This window comes from Microcebus murinus, chromosome 17 (genome assembly GCF_040939455.1).
Source record: "Microcebus murinus isolate Inina chromosome 17, M.murinus_Inina_mat1.0, whole genome shotgun sequence".
Taxonomy (NCBI): Eukaryota; Metazoa; Chordata; class Mammalia; order Primates; family Cheirogaleidae; genus Microcebus; species Microcebus murinus.
Window position 1 is genome coordinate 381,230 of NC_134120.1, and position 21,274 is coordinate 402,503.

Below are 21,274 nucleotides of genomic sequence, written 5' to 3' on the forward strand. Positions count from 1 at the left end.
GGGATGGTGCTGAGTGAAGAGCCAACTCCAGAAAGTTCCGCTGTCTGTGGCCCATGTTTACATTGTCTTGACACAACTGCAGGGACAGAGAACAGGCTGGTGGCTGCTGGGGGAGAGGGAGGAGGTGGCCAGGAGGGCAGTGGAGGTGGCAGGGGTGCAGGCGGTGCCCTGGCGTGGGGTGCTGTGTCTGGGCACGGGGGTGTCAGGCTGTGCTGCAGTTTTGCGGCTTTTACCAGCTGCAGAAACTAGGTACAGGGACCGATGATCTATTTGTATCACTTCTTCAACTGCAGGTACATCTACAAAGATCTCAGGAAGTTTTATCAAAAACATCATGTGCTCACAGTTAGCGGCACGCAGCTGCCCTGGCAGGGATGCACATTCTGACTGGTGGTGGTGCAGGCAGTGTGCCCCCCACCCCACCGGTTCTTCCAGGGGATGCCACGCCTGGGGACCTCACACACTCTTGCCGGGGCTCCCGTTGCCAGCACCGCCTCAGGGAGCCAAGGGTGGGAGGAGTGGCCTCCTCCTCGTGGCTGAGGGGACCACGCCTCTCCAGGGCTGGGGCACTCTGAGTCGGGCCGGTGGATGGCTGCCCCGCCAACCGGCAGCGTTCTCTGGGCCTGCGCGAGGGCGTCTAGGCGACCGCAGCCTTGCCTGGTGCATTGCTTGCTGGCCCACGCGGACGTCGCAGGGAGACCCCCACACACCTGTCCACCAGAGCAGCGCCCTGGCCCCAACCACAAGCACCAAAGCAAGAACAAGCAAAGACTTACACCCTCCACCTGAGGTGAGGAGGACGCGGAGATGGAGACGGAGAGCTAACTGCCACTGGCCGCCAGGCGCCCGTCACAATGGGGTCTGCACGGGGTTCTGCGCGGAACGGGTTGCGCCACCACCCGTGTGGGGGGGGCTGCTCTGCAGCATCACAGCAGGGGGGCAGGCGCCCGGGACGGGCGTGCTGTGTGCTGTCCGAGCACAGACAGCAGGCGGCCTCTGCCATGTAGGGGGCTGCCAGGGGCCCCAAGGCACACAGGGAATGGACTGTGGTCCCGTCGGATGTGGGGTGTGGCCACTGGAGACCCCCTCGGGACAGCCTGCACCTGACAGTCCCTGTGCTCACGTGCGGACACGTGCACGAGAGACATGGATGTGTTCAGTGTGCGAGATGGGCAGGAACTACGCAACTCAAATGGAGAAAGGTTCTGGGTTTAAATTAAAAGGGAACCTGTCACACTCTGCCACCAAGATGAAACATGCTGGGTATCACCCAACAAAAAAAATTGGCTGGGCGCGGTGGCTCATGCCTGTTCCTAGCATTCTGGGAGGCCGAGGTGGGAGGATCGCTCAAAGTCAGGAGTTTGAAAGAAAAGGTAAAGTCCATTTACCAAGCTATGGCCAGACTGGACCATACACGTGACCAAATCCAGGTCTAGCTCCTCATCACGGCACAGAAAGCTCTCTGGGGACATTGGTCTGGCCCCGCAGGTTTCCTGAGGGACAGAAGTCCCTCAGGTGTTTAGAGCTATGTTTATTTAGACAGGGAAAGGAGGAGACTGAAGGGGGGATTCCTTTTTTCTTACATAAATTGGTCGTTTCATCAATCTCGAAAACAGAACCATTAATATCATAACGAGCAGTACCGACACTTACTAATTTCAGGAGAACATATAGTTTCCTATACGTTCAAGCGAGGAGAGAAACAGGACGCGATTAATTCAATGTGACAAGGCTATTTAGGGCCCCCGTGGCAAACGAGACCAGGACAACACGCTGGTGAGGACACAGCAGTGCCACCTTCCGCCACAAGACTTATGTGGCGTATACGCTTCAACAAATCGTATTAATGTCCTTGGGAAACCTAAGTGGGCTGATAACAACTTAAGAAAAGCAATATTTTGGTGCAAATCACACTTCCAGATTAAAAAGAGGAGGAAATCTTATGCAGTCCAGCCATCAGGACGAACTGCAGCTGGGAGGTGTGTCTGCCCCGGGATCGCAGGCGCAGGGAGGCGCATGTGAAGCGCATGTGAAGCTGAGCCTGCTGCTCACATAAATCACACACGTTCCAGCACAGGTGTGCGGTCATCCACTGCCACACCACCGGTGTCATGCAAGTACAAGAGTGTTCAACCTCATTGGCGTTCAGCCTGACACCTGCACGGTCTGTTCTCAGATAACAATTACTTCTTTTTTTTTTTTTTGAGACAGTCTCACTTTGTTGCCCAGGCTAGAGTGAGTGCCGTGGCGTCAGCTTAGCTCACAGCAACCTCAAACTCCTGGGCTCAAGCAATCCTGTTGCCTCAGCCTCCCGAGTAGCTGGGACTACAGGCATGCGCCACCATGCCCGGCTAATTTTTTCTCTATATATTAGTTGGCCAATCAATTTCTTTTCTATTTATAGTAGAGACGGGGTCTCGCTCTTGCTCAGGCTGGTTTCGAACTCCTGACCTCGAGTGATCCGCCCGCCTCGGCCTCCCAAAGTGCTAGGATTACAGGCGTGAGCCACCGCGCCCAGCCACAATAACTTCTTTTCATCTATCTGAGGAAGACCTAGTCTGCAGACACTTTAAGCAAGTCTGAATAATTCAAAACTCAATTTTGTGTCTAATTTTTAACCATTCCATATAGTTCAACACAATATGCTTTTATTCTATTTAAGAAAAAATAAGTTAAAGTTTGGTGATTTTATTTCCAATAGTGTGAAAACCAGATTCTAAAAAACAGGTATTGCTCACGTAGCTATCAGCACATACTTATTTTGTGGCTACTTTAAATCATGCAATGATTACTGTAAAAATGCAACTCGGAAACTAAATATCAGCTGCATCACTTAAATGCCAAGAGCTGTCGTGTTTCTACTAATTCCAATTTTAACATACTAGAGAATACAGACTACTACAATAACCGAGTCATGTAACCATTAAGACATGAGTGCCATTGTCCGGAAAGTGAAAATTTCCAGTTACCAGCAGTGTAAGCCTATTGTTCGTATTTCCTTAGCTAGTTGCCCAGTGAGGTTTGTCAGCTCGGCTGGAATCAATTAAGGTGAATGAAGAAATACGCTAGCACTGAAGGATGAAGCCCCAGCCTTCTAGAAAGACGTTTGGTGGCTGCTCTGCACAGATCTCGCTGACAAGCGGCTTCTCCCTGACCACGAGGGCTGCGCACTCACGGCATCGTCTCCACTGCGCCAGGAACAGAGCTGGACGCACGAAGGGACTTGAAGAGAGAACTTCTTTCCATTAACTGTGAACGCCTGTTTCCAGCCTCGCATTCTAGGTTCTAGGGGAGTGAGCAGAATGTGCCCGGACTTGTCAAGTCTCTCGGAAGCCACAGCTCACGGGGCCTGAGCCAGGTGTGAGCAGCAGCCCTACCCCCAGGTGTGCTGCTGATGGAGCTGCCCCTCAGGACTCCTGGCCTGAGCCGAGTGTCTCTGCGTCTGCGGAGCACGGAACTCCCCATGTCCAGTTCCGACGGAGTCTCCGGCGCCAGCCCCTGCCACCACCCTGGCCTCTGCCCTGCCACGGCTCACTCTCTACCTCCCTCTTCTCAGAGCGCCGAGTCCTCACCTCACGTCTCTGTGCTTGATTCCCGCCCCGCCCCAGCGGCACCTGACCAGCTCCCAGTGCCTGACGCTTTCTGCACCTGCTGACCCCGGGGGCAGCTCCACAGAGGCTGTCCTCCCTCCCCGTGGAACCCCGGCCAAGAGACCAGTGCTGGGGCCTCTTCAGTGGCATAGGCCTGGAGGCTCTTCCCGCACAAGCAACCTCCTCGTGTCGTTGAGGCAGACCTGGCTGCCCGTCTGCTCCCTGGGGTGAGGGCGCAGCCTCAGGGGCTGACACACCTTCCTCGCCCCAGGGCACCCCGCTGGCCCCCGTCACGGCAGAATCTTTGCCCTGTCTCCCGCCACTGGTGCTCTGCTGTTCCCGAACGGGACACAAAGAGTGCTGGGGCTGACGCTCCTTGCATAGTAATCAGTCATTCCGAGCCGGCACCACACGGTCCTGACCCTGTTCTTTAGCAGTCATGCTACAGGACTTTGTCAGGACTTTCGTTAAATCCTCTAATCCTGATCCTGCCCTCCCAGGCCCAACCATGCCCACCACATAGAAACACACCTAGGGTCAGATACCAGCACATCCTGTGTAACCCACCTGCGGGTCACATGACGTCTGCCCCGTGCACGTGCTGGCCAGGGTGCCAGGTGGCTTCCTGCGCACAGCTCAGAGCCCCGGCACCAGGGCCTGTGCTGACACGACATCTGCCTAAAAACCTTGTCTTTGGGGCGCACGTGGCAATGTGCAAAATCAGGGTGGCTACACCTGCCCCAACACTGCTGGCGGCAGAACCTGCACTCCGACACCCCCTTCTCTGGCCGTGCCCACCCTCCTGCTGGAGCCAGCCCACTGCACTCCGTCCTGCTCATGTTCCAACACGGGACACCCAGGGAGTGAGGAGGACCTCACCACCACAAAGAACATCCCAGCAAAGAGAATGCAACTACCTGGTAACAAGCGAGTCCACCACGAACAATCCAAAATCGCACACACCACAATTTTAACAGAGAGGACAACAGGGCTGGGTTTTTAAAAACCGACCACCTCTGAAGTGCTTCGGGGCAGTAAAACATGCATGCAGTGCTGCAAACCCAGACGCAGCACGCCCCAGAGCACAACCTGAACCAGAGTTATTCAGATAGATGCATTTCTGTCCTCATCACGCCCCCTGCCCACTTCTACCTCACCTCCCAGTCACCAGCCATCATTCAGCAGCTGCTCAACACGGTCACACTTTTAAAAAATCACCTAACGTTCCACATCGCTCCCAAAGGGCGACGCTCCCTGAACCGGGGACACTCCGGCCACGGCCCGCACGTGTCTGTGGCCAACAGCGTCCTCAGGGTGTTTTCTGGGACTTACAGCAAACACTTCCCAGAAGGGGAAGGCCAGGCAACACCAGGCCTCTACGGAGGAGCGGCCGGGCCATGGGGGAGGGGGGAGCTCACTGCCATGAACCACGGGCCGACCACGCACACACGCCCCTCCGGGACAGCCAAATCCCATGCTACACAGAACAGGCTCTCTCAAGCTGCCAGCGTGAACAGCCGCACAGACGTGTCAGAGACACGCCGTCCACATGCACATGTGCCCCACTGGGGGGAAGGTGAGACTGCAACATACTCTTGGCAAAATCACTGACACCACCCATGACAGTTAAAACCCACGTGGCCTTGAACTCAGTGACCCGCTTTTGGAAACTGACTCCAAAGAGAAACGACTAGCAGCCACAGGGCATAACTCGGCTGTGCAGATGAACAAATACCATGATGCTGGAAGAAGATGTTTAATTTGTGATGACACTTTCAGTTACAAGTGGCAAAACCATAAGTGACCCAGAGCCTGCCTCAAACTGGCATCTCAGGCCTGTGCCAGCTCCCGTCAGGAGACCCAGAGGCAGGCGGGCTACGGGCTGAGCTCCCAGGAGGGCGACACTGTGCGGGGCCTTGGTGCCGTCCCTTCTTCCTTCTGGCGCGGCTCCGTTCCAAGGCCGACCAGGGAACCGTCCACATCCAGAGAGGGAAGCCACGGTCTCTAACAAACATCCTGGGCCAGCCTGTCCAGTGTCCCTGGCTGGAGGACGGCAGAGGCAGGAACGCGGGTCTGAGTCACGGCCCGTCCCGAAAGCCCCTCGAGGGGAACTCGCCAAGCCGCGCAGGCCTACGGGGCCGTGTGGCACTGCGGGTGGAGTGGAGGCCACTCGGCTTCTGCGCTGACCGTGTGGGGCCACTGCTGGGCAGGGTCAGGGGCTCTCAGAAAAGAAAGGGGAAATGAATGGATGCATGATCACGGGCGTATCACGGGCATTTCAAAGCAATGACCACTGTAGGAAAAACAGCCAAAGATTCTTCCTTTAAATCTCCAGAACAGTCGTGCAGCCCCGTACAAGGTGGCCTTCGGGGTACCCGCCCTCAGGCTGAGGCTGGCTTCGCGTCCACGCAGAGGAGGAGAGAAGGCGGGACGGCTGGCTCAGGAGGGCCCCTCACAGGCACAGCTCTCTCTCGGGCAGCACCGATCCTGGTCCCAGGGCCTCTGGCCCAGGGCAGTTTCTCCCCCTCATGTGCCTATTTGCAAAGTGCCACTGTGGCCACTTCCCAAGACTGCTCTGGGGACGTGGACACATGGACACGTGGCAGGGCATCTAGGGACAGCCGTGCCCAACCCCTGCAGGGTCTGCGGGGAGGAGAGTCAGAGGGCGGGACAGGGAGGGGTTGGGACTGGCCGGCGTGGCCCACCCTCTGCTGAGCACCCAGGACCACCCACGGCGAGGCCCGTCTACAGAGGAAGCCAGCGCGCCACAGGCAGGGCCAGGCAGCCTGCGCGAGACGATTTAGAGGCTAACTCAGGAGATTTCTGTTCCAGTTCTGGGACCTAAGACAGGACAGAAGAACACACAGAAAGGCCCAGGAGTGTAAGTGGGAAGGTGTTGCCCTAAATCAGTCAGTCCTCAGCCAGGCCGCCAGCGGACTCCACAGCCTCTGCCATCACCTGTCCCCACTGCAGACACCTGACGCCATCCCTCCACAGGACCAGAACAACAAACTCAGGAAACCCACACGCCAGTTCTCGCTGGCGAAGCACAGCTCTGAGGGCCGCGATGTACCTGAAAGAGGACGGCTCCCCGTGGACAGGCAGGGTGCCCGGGGGCGGGGGCCGGGGGCCCTGGGCACCTGTCCTGACGAGCTTCCCAGTGCTGGAGTTGTAGACCCGAACCTCCGGGCCAGGCGGGGCCTTGGGGTGCACGGGCGTCGGGTGGAACAGTGTGGCGGGGAGCACACCCTCCCTGTCCGGAAAGGCCGCGGGGCTGCTGTCCCTGTGGGGCAAGAGAACGGGGCCATGAGCGTGGCGGTGCCCGGCGGGCACAGGGTGAGTCACCCAGCAGGCACCACCCTCAGCCCCTAAGCTCAACCAGGTAGGAGACGCCCAATTCTTAAATTCTAGAACCCAAAAGCGTGCAAGAATTATACAGTACTCTACACCGCAGAGAGATGACAGTCTTGCCATTGCCAGCGCCTACGGAGCCTATGGACCCCCGTGGCCTGAGCCCCCAGGAGCTAAAGGCGCGATCCCAGGACTGGACTGTTTGGATCCCGACCCTCCAGATGCTCTGGGACCCGCTGCGGAACTTCGCCCTAGATGCCACCTGTGGGTTTCTGACAAAACAGTGCTTTCTCAGTGGCAGACGTGCATTTTCTGTGAGCATGTAGAAAGAAGATGGGCCCCTCCGTTGTCTCCCTACACCACCACCTTCGAGCGCTGCATGTAATTTTGCAAGCCTGCCCCAATACCCTCGACTGACCACGGCTTTTCCGTGGTCGGCCACTTTTCCTGGCACCGTCCTGAGACCTAGCCTGCTCTCTGCATGACTCCTGTAACCACTCCCATGTGGAGGAACGTGACCATGCTGAGATCCACTGTTAAACACCACAGCACACTCAGAGAAAAAGCAGTGCCAGTTCTTCCCTCAGGTGTGACTGGTCACGTGAGCTCCTGAAGCTCACCTGTGGGTCCACAGGGCCTGGAGAGGAGAGGTGGGGAGGGCCAGGACGGAGATGCGGAGGCCCCCCGCAGGTCCCAGGGAAACACCCACCAGAGCGGAGCTCCCTCCCTGTCTCTGGGGAGCCTGGTCTCCCATCCGTCCGTCTGTGATCTGGGCGAGGGCCTCTGGCCGTACCTCTGTGTGCAGGCGTCGTCCTCCCTGAGCGGGAAGAGCTGCTCCTCCACCTTGTCCCAGCGCTCCAGGCAGCTCCACAGCCAGTCGGGGCTGACCACGTGCAGGTGCCCACACCCCTGCGCCTGCAGGACCTTCTCCGTGCCTGTGGGGAGACCGTGCTCTGTCAGGCCGCCCCTGAAGCCGCTGGGCTTGGGAAGCGCTGAGTGGCTGCGAGGGTGTCACACGGGGGAAGGACCGTCCGCAGGGGCGGCCTCTACACCTGTGCAGTTGCTCCGTAAGCCCACAGGCTCTGCTGCCAGGGCCTCCTGGGCCCGGACCCTGCCACTTGACCCTCTCCCTCCCCAGTGCGCAGCCACCGCCCACAGGGCCCCTCCCCAGGATCCTATGCACTTGCTGACCCCACCCCCACACCCTGAAGTGTGTGTCCTGCCACACGCTGGGCAATGGCGGCCTTGACCTGCCCTGGCCTCTGCCCTCCCCAGGCCCCGAGGCTCCTGCCAGACCTCGCCCCCACCCCGCCAGCTCCAGGGCTGCGTTGCCCACTGACCCCGCATCCCCTGCAGCCTCTCCAGCCGTGACCGTGACACACAGACAGTGCAGGTGTCATGGTACCCCTGTGGTGCCCAAGGCCAGAGGCCTGGTTTGAGCCTGAATCCCAGGACCCAACATAGCAACTGACCAGAGGCCAGGCCAGGGACCCCCCAGAACCGCCCCTACACCATCGACCTGGGTGTCCCTCAGCCTCGGTGACTATGCGGTCAGCAGTCCCAGAAGCACTCAGACCACACCACCTTCCTCCCCAAGCGGACTCTCGGCTCCTCCACCAGCCCTTCAGGGCCCCAGACCCAGCTCCACCCCAACAGCCACCCCACCGCCAGGGCCGAGCAGGTGAGGGCACCAGCACAGCTCGGGACGGGAGCCGCAACCAAGCCCCTCTGCTGTGTCCTTGGGAAAGTCACTTCCCCTCCCGGTGGCCAGGAGCCCCATGCTCAGGAGGGACCTCACTGCCTCCAGGAGGTGCCCTCTTGGGACCTAAGGTTTCTCAGGGACACGTGAACACCTGCCTCTGCCATCTCAGAATCTTATGCCATGACAGACACCTCCCACTCACCCTTTACTCAGCGTAGCATGGACACGTGTATCAGACATGACCTGACCCATCAGGAACCACTGAGTCGAGTATAACCCATGCCTACCTTTGAAGAGCTGGCCAGGGATCCGCTAAGCCCCGAAGCCACCTGAGCCCTGAGGTGGCTCCAAGTATTCGGAAGCCCCACTCAGGAGATGGAGGTCAAGAGAGAGACAGTAATTTGATGAGCAGAACCTAAGGCAATTCCTGCAATCTTCATTTGGGAAAAAGCAAACTGCTTGTGAGGAGCATTTTCAGGAAGTAATCAGGTGTTGTTTTCATAACCAGTGAGTGCGAGCATTCCTTTAAGACTGGCCCAACCACAGGGCTCCGTCTCACGTGGCCCTAGCCCCAGCTGTGTCCCAGGCAGACCTGAGTGCAAGGAGCAGCCACACCTCGTACCCACTCTCCACACTCTCGGACGACAGGTCACTGTCCCGAGTGTGCTTCAGGTGAAATCCAGCACCTGCCTTCTAGCACGGAGGGCTGGCCAGTCTCCCACCTGACTGCTGTCCCTGCCTCCTGACTTCTCTGTTGTGCCCCAGCTCGATTCCCCAACCCCCAGCTCAGCCACAACTTCTGCTCCTGGGGGAAGGCCCCAACTGTGCACGGAGCACACAAACACCCAACGAAGCTGGGGGTGACGCGTGCACTCGATGAGCACACACTCAGGCAAATATAAGACGCTCAAATTGGGATTTCACCTAAGTAGTTATCACTCTGTTCTCACAGGTAGTGCTCTGACAAACGGCCCTGAAGGTTCAGTGTGGAAAGCTATGGTGACTTTAAAGAGTGACTACGACAGGCCACCACAGCCTCCCCTACCTCACCAGAGGACCTTGTCTGCCTCCACCCCACCCCCAGGGCCCAGCACACTCACCTGGCCGTGCGGCGATCAGGTGGGTGGCTCTGTCGGGGGCGTCGGGGCTCAGCACAAGCTGCGTGACAATCTTCGCGCCGAGGGCCGTGGCGTGGTAGTGCTCCCGGGTCTTCTCTATGGGGAAGTTTGTGGGGTGCAGTCCGCTAAATATGATGGCGACATCCGCCAGCACTTTGCTCTTGAGTTCGGGCACGATCTTCCGTATATCTGGAGCTTCCTCGACCTCCTTGTTGAGGTACCTGTCGTACTTGGCGTAGTAGTCAGTGTGCACGCGGACCAGGATCTCCTCCAGGTAGATGAGGTGGTCGTCGTCGTCTGTGTCCTCCTCCTCCTCCTCTTCCTCCTCCACGCTCTGGTCCAGGGACTCGCCCGCGGTGATGCCGGACTGCTCGCTGTTCTGCGACTCCGTCTCCGCCTCCTTCCTGTCCGCGCAGCCGTTGCCCAGGCTGCAGAGGCTGTCGCGCTCACTCTCCTCCGGCGCGCCTGGCTCAGGCCCTTTGTCCTGAGGATGGACGCTGGGCCCGGACTCCCCGGGGTGACCGGCCCCTGCAGGCCTCCCGCCGCCGGTGTCAGAGGGGCTGGCCCGAGGCAGCGCCCTCTTGCCCTCTGGGGCGGCTTTGGGCTCCCTCCGGCTGCTCTTCTCCTCACTCTCCCCATCAGAGTTGCTGGAGGACGACGACTTGGGACCCTCCGACTCACTGCCGCTCTCACTGTCGCTGGATAAGTCGAAATCCAAGTCCTCGCCCGGGGTGCCCCGGGCAGGCTGCGTTCCCAGGGAGCCCCGGCCGCCCTGCTCATGAGGCTTTTGCAGCTCTGGGGCCTCTGCCGGCTTGTGGCTGCTGGGGCTGCAGGCGGAGGGGGCCTGGGCTGGGGCCTGGGCCTCCCGCTCACCCGCCTGCCGGGGCCGGGCCGCGTCCCCCTGGGGCACAGCTTCACCACCGTTGAGCTGCCTCGTGGGCAGCCCCAGGCCGTCCCTCTGCTCGGGCCCAGGTGCCTGCTTTCCTTCCTCGGGGTCCCTGGCAGGTGGCGCCTGCTCTGAGACAGCACCTTTGGAAGAATGGTTGACTGCACATGCACACAGAGGAGGGTTACTGTCACAGCATGAGACGACATTCAGAATGAGGCAGTACACTGCCCCAGCTATGAACCTGACATGCTCTAGGCCAGGCCTCAGCCTGCTTTTGCTGTCAAAAGCCAGATACGGGTTGAGTATTCCTTATCAGAAATACTTAGGACCAAAAGTGTTTTGAATATCAAATTTCTTCCCCAGATTGTGCCATTTATGCATTAAACTCATCAGCTGAACACCCCAAATCTGAAAATCCAACACACCCCAACGAGCATGTCCTCTGAGCATCCTGCTGGTGCTCTCAGGTTTCAGATTTCAGAGCATTCTGGGGTTCAGAATTAGGGATATTCAACCCGCACTGAACATTCGAGCTTTGTGGCCACACAAGCACAGTCCCTTTGCTTTACAACCTTTAGATATGTGAGACGTGCCCTCAGCTCAGAGACCACAGGTCTGGGCTGTGGCCATGGCCACCTGCCCTGCACCAACCACACCTGCTGCGAGAATGCCCCCCACTGCCCCTTGGCCTTAACACCTAAGTTCTACTTCAGTGACAACAGCAGCAAACATATGACTCAAAATATTTTATTTAAAAAGTAAAGATCAGAAAGACTTAAAACCAAAATCAATTTTTAGGACAGACTTTGGCTGCGCGCCTGCCCGACAGGCGACCCCACACCACGCTTGGGGTCCAAGCCAGGGCACGGCCTGGATCACTGCCCTGAGAGGTTCTTACAAGGGGAGCCACCATCTTAAGAAGCCCACAGCCAAATCCCAGGGCCACATTTAAGGAAAACGGGATGGAAACTACTATTCAGATGTATAAAACTAAATAGCATTCTTTGATCTTTATTCAAATTGAGAAAATGTTGTAGTGCTAGTTTTTTAAAAAGCCCAACTGAAATCAAATATCCTGCTTTTCAGTGCTACATAAATAAACCCCCAAACCTCTATAACTACTGAAATGCAAAAAGCAAAACAAAAAGAAAGTAAACCTTGAATCTGTAACAGCTAAAATAGAGATAATAAGAGATAAACAAGCAAAATGAAAATTATTTCCTTCTAAGGAATCAGGAAAGAGGGGACCCACCTTTTCTTCTCGTCTGAGCTTCCCGGGAGCCAGGGGGCGCGTTCACGTCACCCGTGCCCTGGAAGTAGACGTACTTCTTCACGGTTATCAGGTTGGGCGCAAACTTCCACACGTCTTCTCGGTCATCAATAATGCAAACCATTGAGTCTCCGCAAGGAAAGAGGTTTCTACATGTAAAAACGGGCAATTTAGGAAAGATAATAATTAAAAGCTGTGACACAATTGTTCATTTTGCCAAACATAATGGTTTAAGATCATACTCTCTATGCAACCCGCAGATGGGAAGTTAATCAGGGACAGAAAGAGACTCCCCTGACGGCGTCTTGTAGGGCATTCAAGCTCGCAGCGCTCCCAGGAGGCGCCAGTGCAGCCACTGCGCTAGTCCGCGCCAGTGTTCCAGGTCCTCCTCGCATCAAGGAGTCCGCGACTCTTCCTTAAAGGGCCAGAGAGTAACGACCAGGCTTTGCAGGCCACAACGACACCCCTCGACCCTTGTGAAGGAATGCATTTGCTGGCCAGGCGCGGGGCTCATGCCTGTAAATCCAGTACTCTGGGAGGCCGAGGCGGAAGGATCCAGCCTGAGCAAGAGCGAGACACCATCGCTACTAAAAATAGAAAGAAACTAATTGGTCAACTAAAAAATATATACAGAGAAAAAATGAGCCGGGCATGGTGGCGCACGCCTGTAGTACCAGCTATTCGGGAGGCTGAGGCGGGAGGATTGCTGGAGCCCAGGAGTTTGAGGTTGCTGTGAGCTAGGCTGACGCCACGGCACTCTAGCCTGGGCAACAGAGTGAGACTCTTGTCTCAAAAAAAAAAAAAAAAAAGAAAAGAAATGAATTTGCTGACTCTGAACACAGACCCAACTGCCTGTTTAGAATTTTCTAAGCCACCCACAGCTCCCTCAGTGCAAGCCACGGTGCCTACCACCTGCACCCACCCTGGGACGTGTCCCTATTCAACTCTGACACCCTCATTCAGGGAACCTTTGCTCCTTAATAAGCCACTAGCATCATCTCTCATTTTCTTTTGCCCTCCTCAATCTGCCCACTCCAATACTAACTAGCAAAAGAAGAGATCTGTTTTTGAAATAAATACCTTCAAATTCTCCTTAAATAATATTTAACCTGCAGAGGTCCCCCAGTCTGTGTGGATCTGAAAAGGGACTGTGTTCAGATGCAGGTGGCCAGAGTGAGCCAAAAAACTGCTGTGGCTGAAGTGATACAGTTTTACCATCACCCACAAAAATAAGCGACACTGGATAGATTTATAAAGGCAGGTAAAGCCAGTAGAAATGGGGAAATTCCTCGCACAGAGCGAGCAAGAAATGTCAAAGAATATAAAACAGTCCTTAACACGGGAGTGGGGAGGAGCCAGCCCTGCCGTGAAAGCTCAGAGACGACGGGAAGGGCTTCTAAAGCTGATGGAAGGAAGAAATCACAATAGGCAAAAATATACGCAATATGATAATTTAGGATGTTATAAATGATAAGATTAACAGTTTGCAAGCTGCTAAAAAAATTGTAAATCTGAGATGCCAGTGCTAATGTCAAAAGCCCCTCTGGACAGGAGCTCCACAAAACTGAGGATGGTGCACACCAGGTGAAGTTGCAGATGCTCTTTTGCCCACAGACTGGTCTCTTCACCTTGATGCCTTCATAGGCATTTCCTACACACCTGCACCCTCCCATGCAGCTCCACCCTCCTGTGTCCTGACCCCAGCGGTGGAGTCCCCGAGGCCCCAGGAAGCCTGCCCTTCCCTGGATATTCAAAGGCAGGAGAGCAGAGAGTGTGGGCTGGAACGCTGTGGGATGCACATCTGCTTCCTGCCTCTCCTGCCGTGACCCTCGATGTGAGGCCTCTGAGCAGGCATGAAAACCCAGAGCTGAAGGGCTGACTGCCACCTGCGCCAGGCGTGGTCAAGGACAGACACAGAGAGTAGGAAAGCACAGAGCTGGGTGCCTGGCTGTCTAACAGACACGAGGCGGAGGTGAGGGCTGCCGCCTCCCCGGCAGACGCCAGGGCCACCGCATGAGGTCCCAGCACCACCAACCTGGAAGACGGCAAGCGGAGGAGGAGTCTGGCTTGGAAAAGAACTTTCCAAGTACACCCAGAATTGGGGGGAGGAGTGTGTGTTTAAATTCCTAGAAAACGTTAAACACGGAGAGCTACGCTCTAATTCTCAACAGTTTTAAACTGGGAACAGAACAGTAAGCTGTTTCTGCCATGGACTTGGCCAAGTACATACCTAAGGTTTCCCGTTTTAGAAAATGGGTCAATACATTCGTCCCTTGATAATATTCGGTGAGAGAAAAGCTTCTTCTCGGGGTCTAAAAAGCCTTTAGAAAGAAAACAGGACAAAGACACACGTCTGAGATGCATTTGCATCACACTGAACACGGCACCTGAATCAGCACCGACTCTTCACGCCAGTCGGTAAGACTCATTCACTTGAGACAACCTCCCTCTCATCGTAAACCGGAACTTCTCAAATATGATTCGTGTTTATAACTCTGTTAATTTGAAAAAACTTGTAATATGCTGATGAGTTGCCTATAGAAACTAGATGGGTGAGATAAATGACAGAAAGCACCTGCATCAGTAAACAAGCACATTATCGTTCTACCTGGGACGCCGGCTGTGGCTCTTCACCTCACGTGGCCTGAGCACTGTGCCTGAACCGTGTGGCGCAAGCTCCCGGCGGGTGGTGGTGCAGCGCTCTCGGCTGTGCCAGGCAGAAAAGTGTCTGTAGAGGCTGCTTCTCTCAAACTACACAGGCTGAACTGCAGAGACGCACACACCACGGTCCATGCGATTATTCTTGCTTAAAGGGGGACTCAAAATTCACTTCCTCATCAACAACAACAGACCAAGACTAATCTGTAAAGACCTTGGGGTTTCCAAGTATTTAATCTAACAATCTCTGCCAAGGACACCGCAGAGCCTCGACTGCGCTCCCAGGTGGGGTTGATGTCCACGGGCAGAACAGGTGGTGACCACCTGGCTGGCCCGTTCCTGAGCTTGGTCCGGGCAGTGCTACCACCAGGGCCCTGGGCACACGTGGAGGAGGAGCCACACAGGCACCCAGTCCTCACCCGGCAGCAGGAGCAAGTGTGACCCGCTCAACCCTCCTGATTCCCAGCGAGGCGCCCTCGGCCCGCAGGGAGGCCATGAGTGCAAACACACACACAGCTCGGCTCAGAGCCCTTGGAAATAATCAACAAAATACTTTTTAAAGTATGTTAATTTCTGGAATTACCCATTTAATAAAAAAGAACCTTCTATCTTCCCACGTGTCAGTGGTCCTGACAAACTCCCATACTGGCCAAATGTTGGCGGCTCCACCCACCTGGCCCTGGGGCCAGAACCATCTCACCCAACTACCACTATACCGCTGCCAGTGCTAAGACTAAAGCTGCGTTTTAGGGAGAGCTTCCTTACATTTCTTTATCCATTTTTTTTTTTTGAGGCAGAGTCTCACTTTGTTGCCCAGGCTAAAGTGAGTGCCGTGGCGTCAGCCTAGCTCACAGCAACCTCAATCTCCTGGGCTCCAGCGATCCTCCTGCCTCAGTCTCCCAAGTAGCTGGGACTACAGGCATCCACCACCATGCCCGGCTAATTTTTCCTATGTATATTAGTTGGCCAATTAATTTCTTTCTATTTATAGTAGAGACGGGGTCTCACTCTTGCTCAGGCTGATTTCTAACTCCTGACCTCAAGCAATCTGCCCGCCTCGGCCTCCCAGAGTGCTAGGATTACAGGCGTGAGCCACCGCGCCTGGCCCCTTTCTCCATTTTTAAGGAGACACTGTTGGCCCGGCGCAGTGGGTCACGCCTGTAATCCCAGCACTCTGGGAAGCCAAGGCAGGTGGATCGTTTGAGCTCAGGAGTGCAAGACCAGCCTGAGCAAGAGCGAGACCCCATCTCTACTAAAAATAGAAGAGAAATTAGCTGGCCAACTAAAAATATATAGAAAAAATTAGCCAGGCGTGGTGGCGCATGCCTGTAGTCCCAGCTACTTGGGAAGCTGAGACAGGAGGATTGCTTGAGCCCAGGAGCTGGAGGTTGCTGTGAGCTAGGCTGACGCCATGGCACTCTAGCCCGGGCAACAGAGAGAGACTCTGTCGAAAAGAAAGAAAAGAAAGGAAAGGAAGGGAAAGGAAGGGGAAGGAAGGGGAAGGAAGGGGAAGGAAGGGAAGGAAGGAAGGAAGGAAGGAAAGAAGGAAGGAAGGACTGACTGACTGTTGAGAACGGGAGAGAAATAAAACCCACCGTGCGTGGACTAAACGTTCACAGTCCAAACCCCACTCACGCCAGCCGTGGAGACTGACCTGCGATGGTGTGAGCGTACAGGCGGCTGCCGAACGTGAAGACGTGCAGCTCGTACAGCTTGGCGACCTTCTCCAGGAAGTCCCTGCAGTGCGGGCGCAGGCGGGTGTGCAGCATCGGCTCGCCCCGGCCCAGCTGGAAGTGGAAGATGCCCTGGAAAAACAGCAGCACGGTCAGAAGGGCGGCCCGCGGACGTGAGCACCCAGGCGGCACCTGCAACCGCGCACCTCGCACAGGTGTCAAAGACACGCACGTGCCCGCCCTGCCAGCAGGACGCCATCCACGCCGACACTCTCCGTGCATGCGCCGAGAGCGAGTGGCACCGCCTCCCCGCAGGGGGACATCCTGATGACCAGTGATGCTGTTGGCTACCTGGATAACTACAAAAAATAACCACCTCCAGTAACCACCTGTGATGGCCATACTTGTCCACAGCAACTGTGACACAAACCTACGATAACTGCCTCTGTGATAACTACTCATGATAATTACAACTACCTCTGATCATTCTAACTACTCCTGATCTCTACCTGTGACAATGTTAACTACCTACGATAACTATAACGAACCCGATAACTACCCATAACAGTCACAGAGGCCTCCCTAAAAGGGCTCTGAGGGCTTTGGTGGAGCCTCACACTTCCATCCTGGCTCTTCTGTCCACACTATTAGTCTGATAAGAAATAAAAAGAGAATCTCGAAGTGATGACACCCACGTGTTTCTTCAAACACATCTGTCGGATAGCAGAACCAGGTAGATTGCTTAGAATACATCCCCACACAACATATCGACAGTGTTTTCCTGAGTTACTGAAGAAAGTAAACCAAACATTCCTAGATATCTTAGTCTAACTTATGGATACTTGTAGAATACAGTGTTATTAATTTAAAAATACAACACAAAAGCTGAAATGGTTTTCCAAATTATCTTTAGCAGACTGATGAAATTAGTACCACCAACTTATTACATATGATAATGTACAGATAAGTTTACTTTCTTAGAAAGCTAAACTTTGATCCTTTCAATCATATTATTTTCTTAGTAAAAAATATTTACTTTTAATGACTTTTACAAAAAGATAACTTAGGCCCATTTAAAGTTTTATTAGCTCCAAGTAGTCACATGATGTAGCTGTTCTATTAAGATTTAAGATTGAGAACTGTTGGTAACAACTTGCACCTTACTCAGCAGCAAAAAAGTCGACAGGTGCCCTGCTTCCGGAGGGGTAGCTGCACCCTGAGCCCTGCATCTGCGCTTCCCACGGGTCCAGCAGCAGGACGTGGGTGTGGGCCGCAGGGGTCCCCGCTGCATGCAGAGCTGAGGGTACAATGAGTGCTGCTGATGCAGACGGGACTGCTGGTGCTCAGACCGCACCAGACACATCCCGACACAGGCACCTCCCAGATCATGCACGTGAGAAACCACCACGACTAGTTTGAACTGTCCTGTGCAGGCACACCTCAGAGACACTGAGAGACTGCTCGGTTCTAGACTGCCACAGTAAAGCAGACATTGCAATAAAACGAGTCACAAGAATTTTTTGGTTACCCCTTGCATATAAAAGTAAGGTATGTTTGCACTATGCTGTAGTCTATTAAGTGTGCATTATGGCTAAGAAAACAATGTACATGCTTTAATTTAAAAATACATTATTGCTAAAAAATACTAACAGTCACCTGAGCCTCGAGCAAATACTAATCTTTTTGCTGATGGAGGGTTCTGCCTTCGTGGTGGTGGTGCTGACCGACCAGGGTGGTGTTTGCTGAAGGTGGGGTCGGCTGCAGCAATTTCCTAAAGTAAGACGACAGTAAAGTTTGCTGCATTGATAGACTCTTCCTTTCACGAAAGATTTCCCTGTAGTACGTGATGCTGTTTGAGAGCATTTTACTCACAGTAGAACTTTCAAAATTGGAGTCAGTCCTCTCAAACACTCCTGCAGCTTTAACCAAGTTTATGGAACATTCTAAATCCTTCGTTGTTATTTCAACAGTGTTCACGGCATCTTCACCAAGAGTAGATTCCAACTCAAGAAACCACTTTCTCTGCTCATCCATAAGAAGCAACTGCTCAGCCATTCAGGTTTTATCCTGAGATTGTGACAGTTCAGTCACTTCTTCAGGCTCCGCTCCTAATTCTAGTCCTCTTGCTGTTTCCACCACATCTGCAGTGACTTCCTCCACTGAAGGCTTGAACTTCTATAAGCCATCCATGAGGACTGGAATCAACTTCCTCCAAACTCCTGTGAATGTTTATTTTTTGATCTCCACCAATAAACCAGGGATTTTCTTAACAGCACCTAGCATGGTGAGTCCTTTCCAGAAGGTTTTCAATTTACTTTGTCCAGATCCAACACAGGAATCACTGTCTATGGCAGCTCTAGCCTTATGAAATGTCTTTCTCAAATATAAGACTTGAAAGCTGAAATTACTCGATCCGTGGGCAGTAGAGTGGGCGTTGTGTTATCAGACATGAGAACAGCATTAATCTTGTATATCTCCATCAGAGCTCTGGGGTGACCAGGTGCACTGTCAATAAGCAGGAATATTTGAAAGGAAGCTCTGTTCCTGAGCAGGTCTCAACAGTGGGCTTAAAATACGCAGCAAACCGTGCTGTAAACAGAGGAGCCGTCATCCAGGGTTTGCTGCCCCATTTCTAGAGCACAGGCAGAGTAGATTTAGCATAATTACTAAGGGCCCTGGGATGTTCAGAATGGTGAATGAGCATTGGCTTCAACTTAAAGTCACGGCTGCACTAGCCCCTAACAAGAGCGTCAGCCTGGCCTTGGAAGCTCTGAAGCCAGGCATCGACTTCTCCTCTCCAGCTGTGACAGTCCTAGATGGATCTTCTTCCACGATGAGGCTGTTCCGTCTACACTGCAAGTCAGTTGTTCAGTGTAGCCACCTTCGTCAGTGATCTCAGCTAGATCTTCTGGATACCTTGCTGCTGCACCTTGCACTTTCATGTGATGCAGACGGCTTCTTTCCTTAAACCTCACGAACCAACCTCGCTAGCAACAAACTTTTCTCCTGCAGTTCATCACTTCTCTTGGCCTATGAAGAATTGAAGAGAGTCGGGGCCTTGCTCTGGATTAGGTTTTGGCTTAAGGGAATGCTGTGGCTGGTTTGATCTTCTGTCCAGACCACTCAGTTTCTCCCTTTCACAACAGGCTGTTTCACTTTCTTATTCATATTTGTGTGTTTACTGGAGGAGCACTTTTGATTGCTTTCAAGAATTTTTCCTTTGCATTACAACTTAGCTACTATTTGGCGCAAAAGGCCTAGCTTTTGGCCTATTTTGGCCTTCAGCATTCCTTCTCACTAAGCTTAATCATTTCTAACTTTTGATTTAAAGTGAGAGGCATGTGACTCTTCCTTTTACTTGAACACTTAAGCAGTGGTCCCAACCTCTGTGGCACCTCGGACTGGTTTCACGGAAGACAATTTTTCCATGGATTGGCCGGGTGAGGTGGCTCATGCCTATAATCCCAGCACTCCGGGAGGCTGAGGTGGGAGAATCACTTGAGCTCAGGAGTTGGAGGCTGGGTTACAGTGACCCCACTGCACTCTACCCAGGGTGGCAGAGTGAGAGTCTGTCTCAACAAAAACAAACAAGGAAACTGAGCACCCATACTCACAACCCCCCCCCACCGCTTCACAATAAAAAAAAAAATGTTTCCGTCTGGGTGCGGTGGCTCACGCTTGCATCCTAACACTCTGGGAGGCTGAGGCGAGTGGATCACTCAAGGTCAGGAGTTTGAAACTAGCCTTAGCAAGAGTGAGACCCTGTCTCTACTAAAAACAGAAGAGAAATTAATCGGTCAACTAAAAATATCTAGAAAAAATTAGCTGAGCATGGTGGCACATGCCTGTAGTCCCAGCTACTCGGGAGGCTGAGGCAGGAGGATCGCTTGAGCCCAGGAGTATGAGGTTGCTGTGGGCTAGGCTGATGCCATGGCACTCTAGCTCGGGCAGCAGAGTGAGACTCTGTCTCAAAAAAAAATTTTCTTTTCCCATGGACTTGGGGGGCGGGAGGTAGGTGGAGCTCAAGCTGCGATGCAAGCTATGGGGAACAACGTAAATACACATGAAGCTTCGCTTGCCCGCCACTCGCCTGCTGCTGTGCACCCCCTACGAGAATCGTGGAAGATATTAACAATTTTTCCATGGACCCAGGGTGGGGAACACAGGCTTCAAGTCCATTGTAGGGTCATTTATTGGCCTAATGTCAATACTGCTGTGTCTCAGGGGACAGGAGGCCTGAGGAGAGGGGGAGAGGTGGGAACGGCCAGCCAGCGGAGTAGTCAGACAGAGCACACACTCCATATATACAGTCTGCTGTCTCATATAGGTGTGGTTTGTGGCACCCTCTAAAGAAATTATAATGGTAACGTCAAAGATCACTGACCACAGGTCACCACAACAGAAAGGACAGTAATGAGTAAGTTTGAAATACTGGGAGAATTATCAAAATGTGACACACAGAATGGAAGTCGGCATGTGGCATTGGAAAACTGGCACCGAGAGACTTCCTTAGTGCAAGGTTGCCACAAACCTTCGATTTGTAAAACAAACAACAAATAAAAGCAGTATCTACAAAGCTCAATAAAGAGCAATGAAACTCTTAAAACTAACTTCAAACGGCCAACTTCAAAGGCACAGTAACCACTAGACACAGCCAGGGCAACACACACACAGCTTACGCTGCACAAAAGCCTATGACGGGGCCGGGCGCGGTGGCTCACGCCTGTAATCCTAGCACCTGGGAGGCCGAGGCGGGCAGATCACTCGAGGTCAGGAGTTCGAAACCAACCTGAGCAAGAGCAAGACCCTCATCTCTACTATAAATAGAAAGAAATTAATCGGCCGACTAATACATACAGAAAAAATTAGCCCACCATGGTGGCCCATGCCTGTAGTTCCAGCTACTCGGGAGGCTAAGGCAACAGGATTGCTTGAGCACAGGAGTTTGAGGTTGCTATGAGCTAGGCTGATGCCGCGGCACTCACTCTAGCCTGGGCACAAAAGCCTATGACGTAGTCCTACA

The 21,274-nt window shown here is 53.8% G+C and overlaps 1 protein-coding gene across 3 annotated transcripts in view; it reads right to left on the reverse strand.

Moving 5' to 3' along the window:
• CTDP1 (CTD phosphatase subunit 1) overlaps nt 1-21,274 on the reverse strand; it is a 53,128-nt gene that overhangs the window by 22,846 nt on the left and 9,008 nt on the right. For 2 of the 3 annotated variants that reach the window (XM_012788908.3, XM_012788909.3), the window contains exons 5-10: nt 16,233-16,383; nt 14,151-14,241; nt 11,903-12,069; nt 9,744-10,808; nt 7,735-7,876; nt 6,664-6,873 (exon numbers count right to left, since the gene is read on the reverse strand). In XM_012788908.3, the coding sequence (XP_012644362.3) occupies nt 6,664-6,873; nt 7,735-7,876; nt 9,744-10,808; nt 11,903-12,069; nt 14,151-14,241; nt 16,233-16,383 (1,826 nt within the window). Of the gene's footprint in view, nt 1-1,003; nt 6,432-6,663; nt 6,874-7,734; nt 7,877-9,743; nt 10,809-11,902; nt 12,070-14,150; nt 14,242-16,232; nt 16,384-21,274 lie in introns of those variants that run through there. The other variant, XM_075993783.1, reaches the window with a different exon arrangement.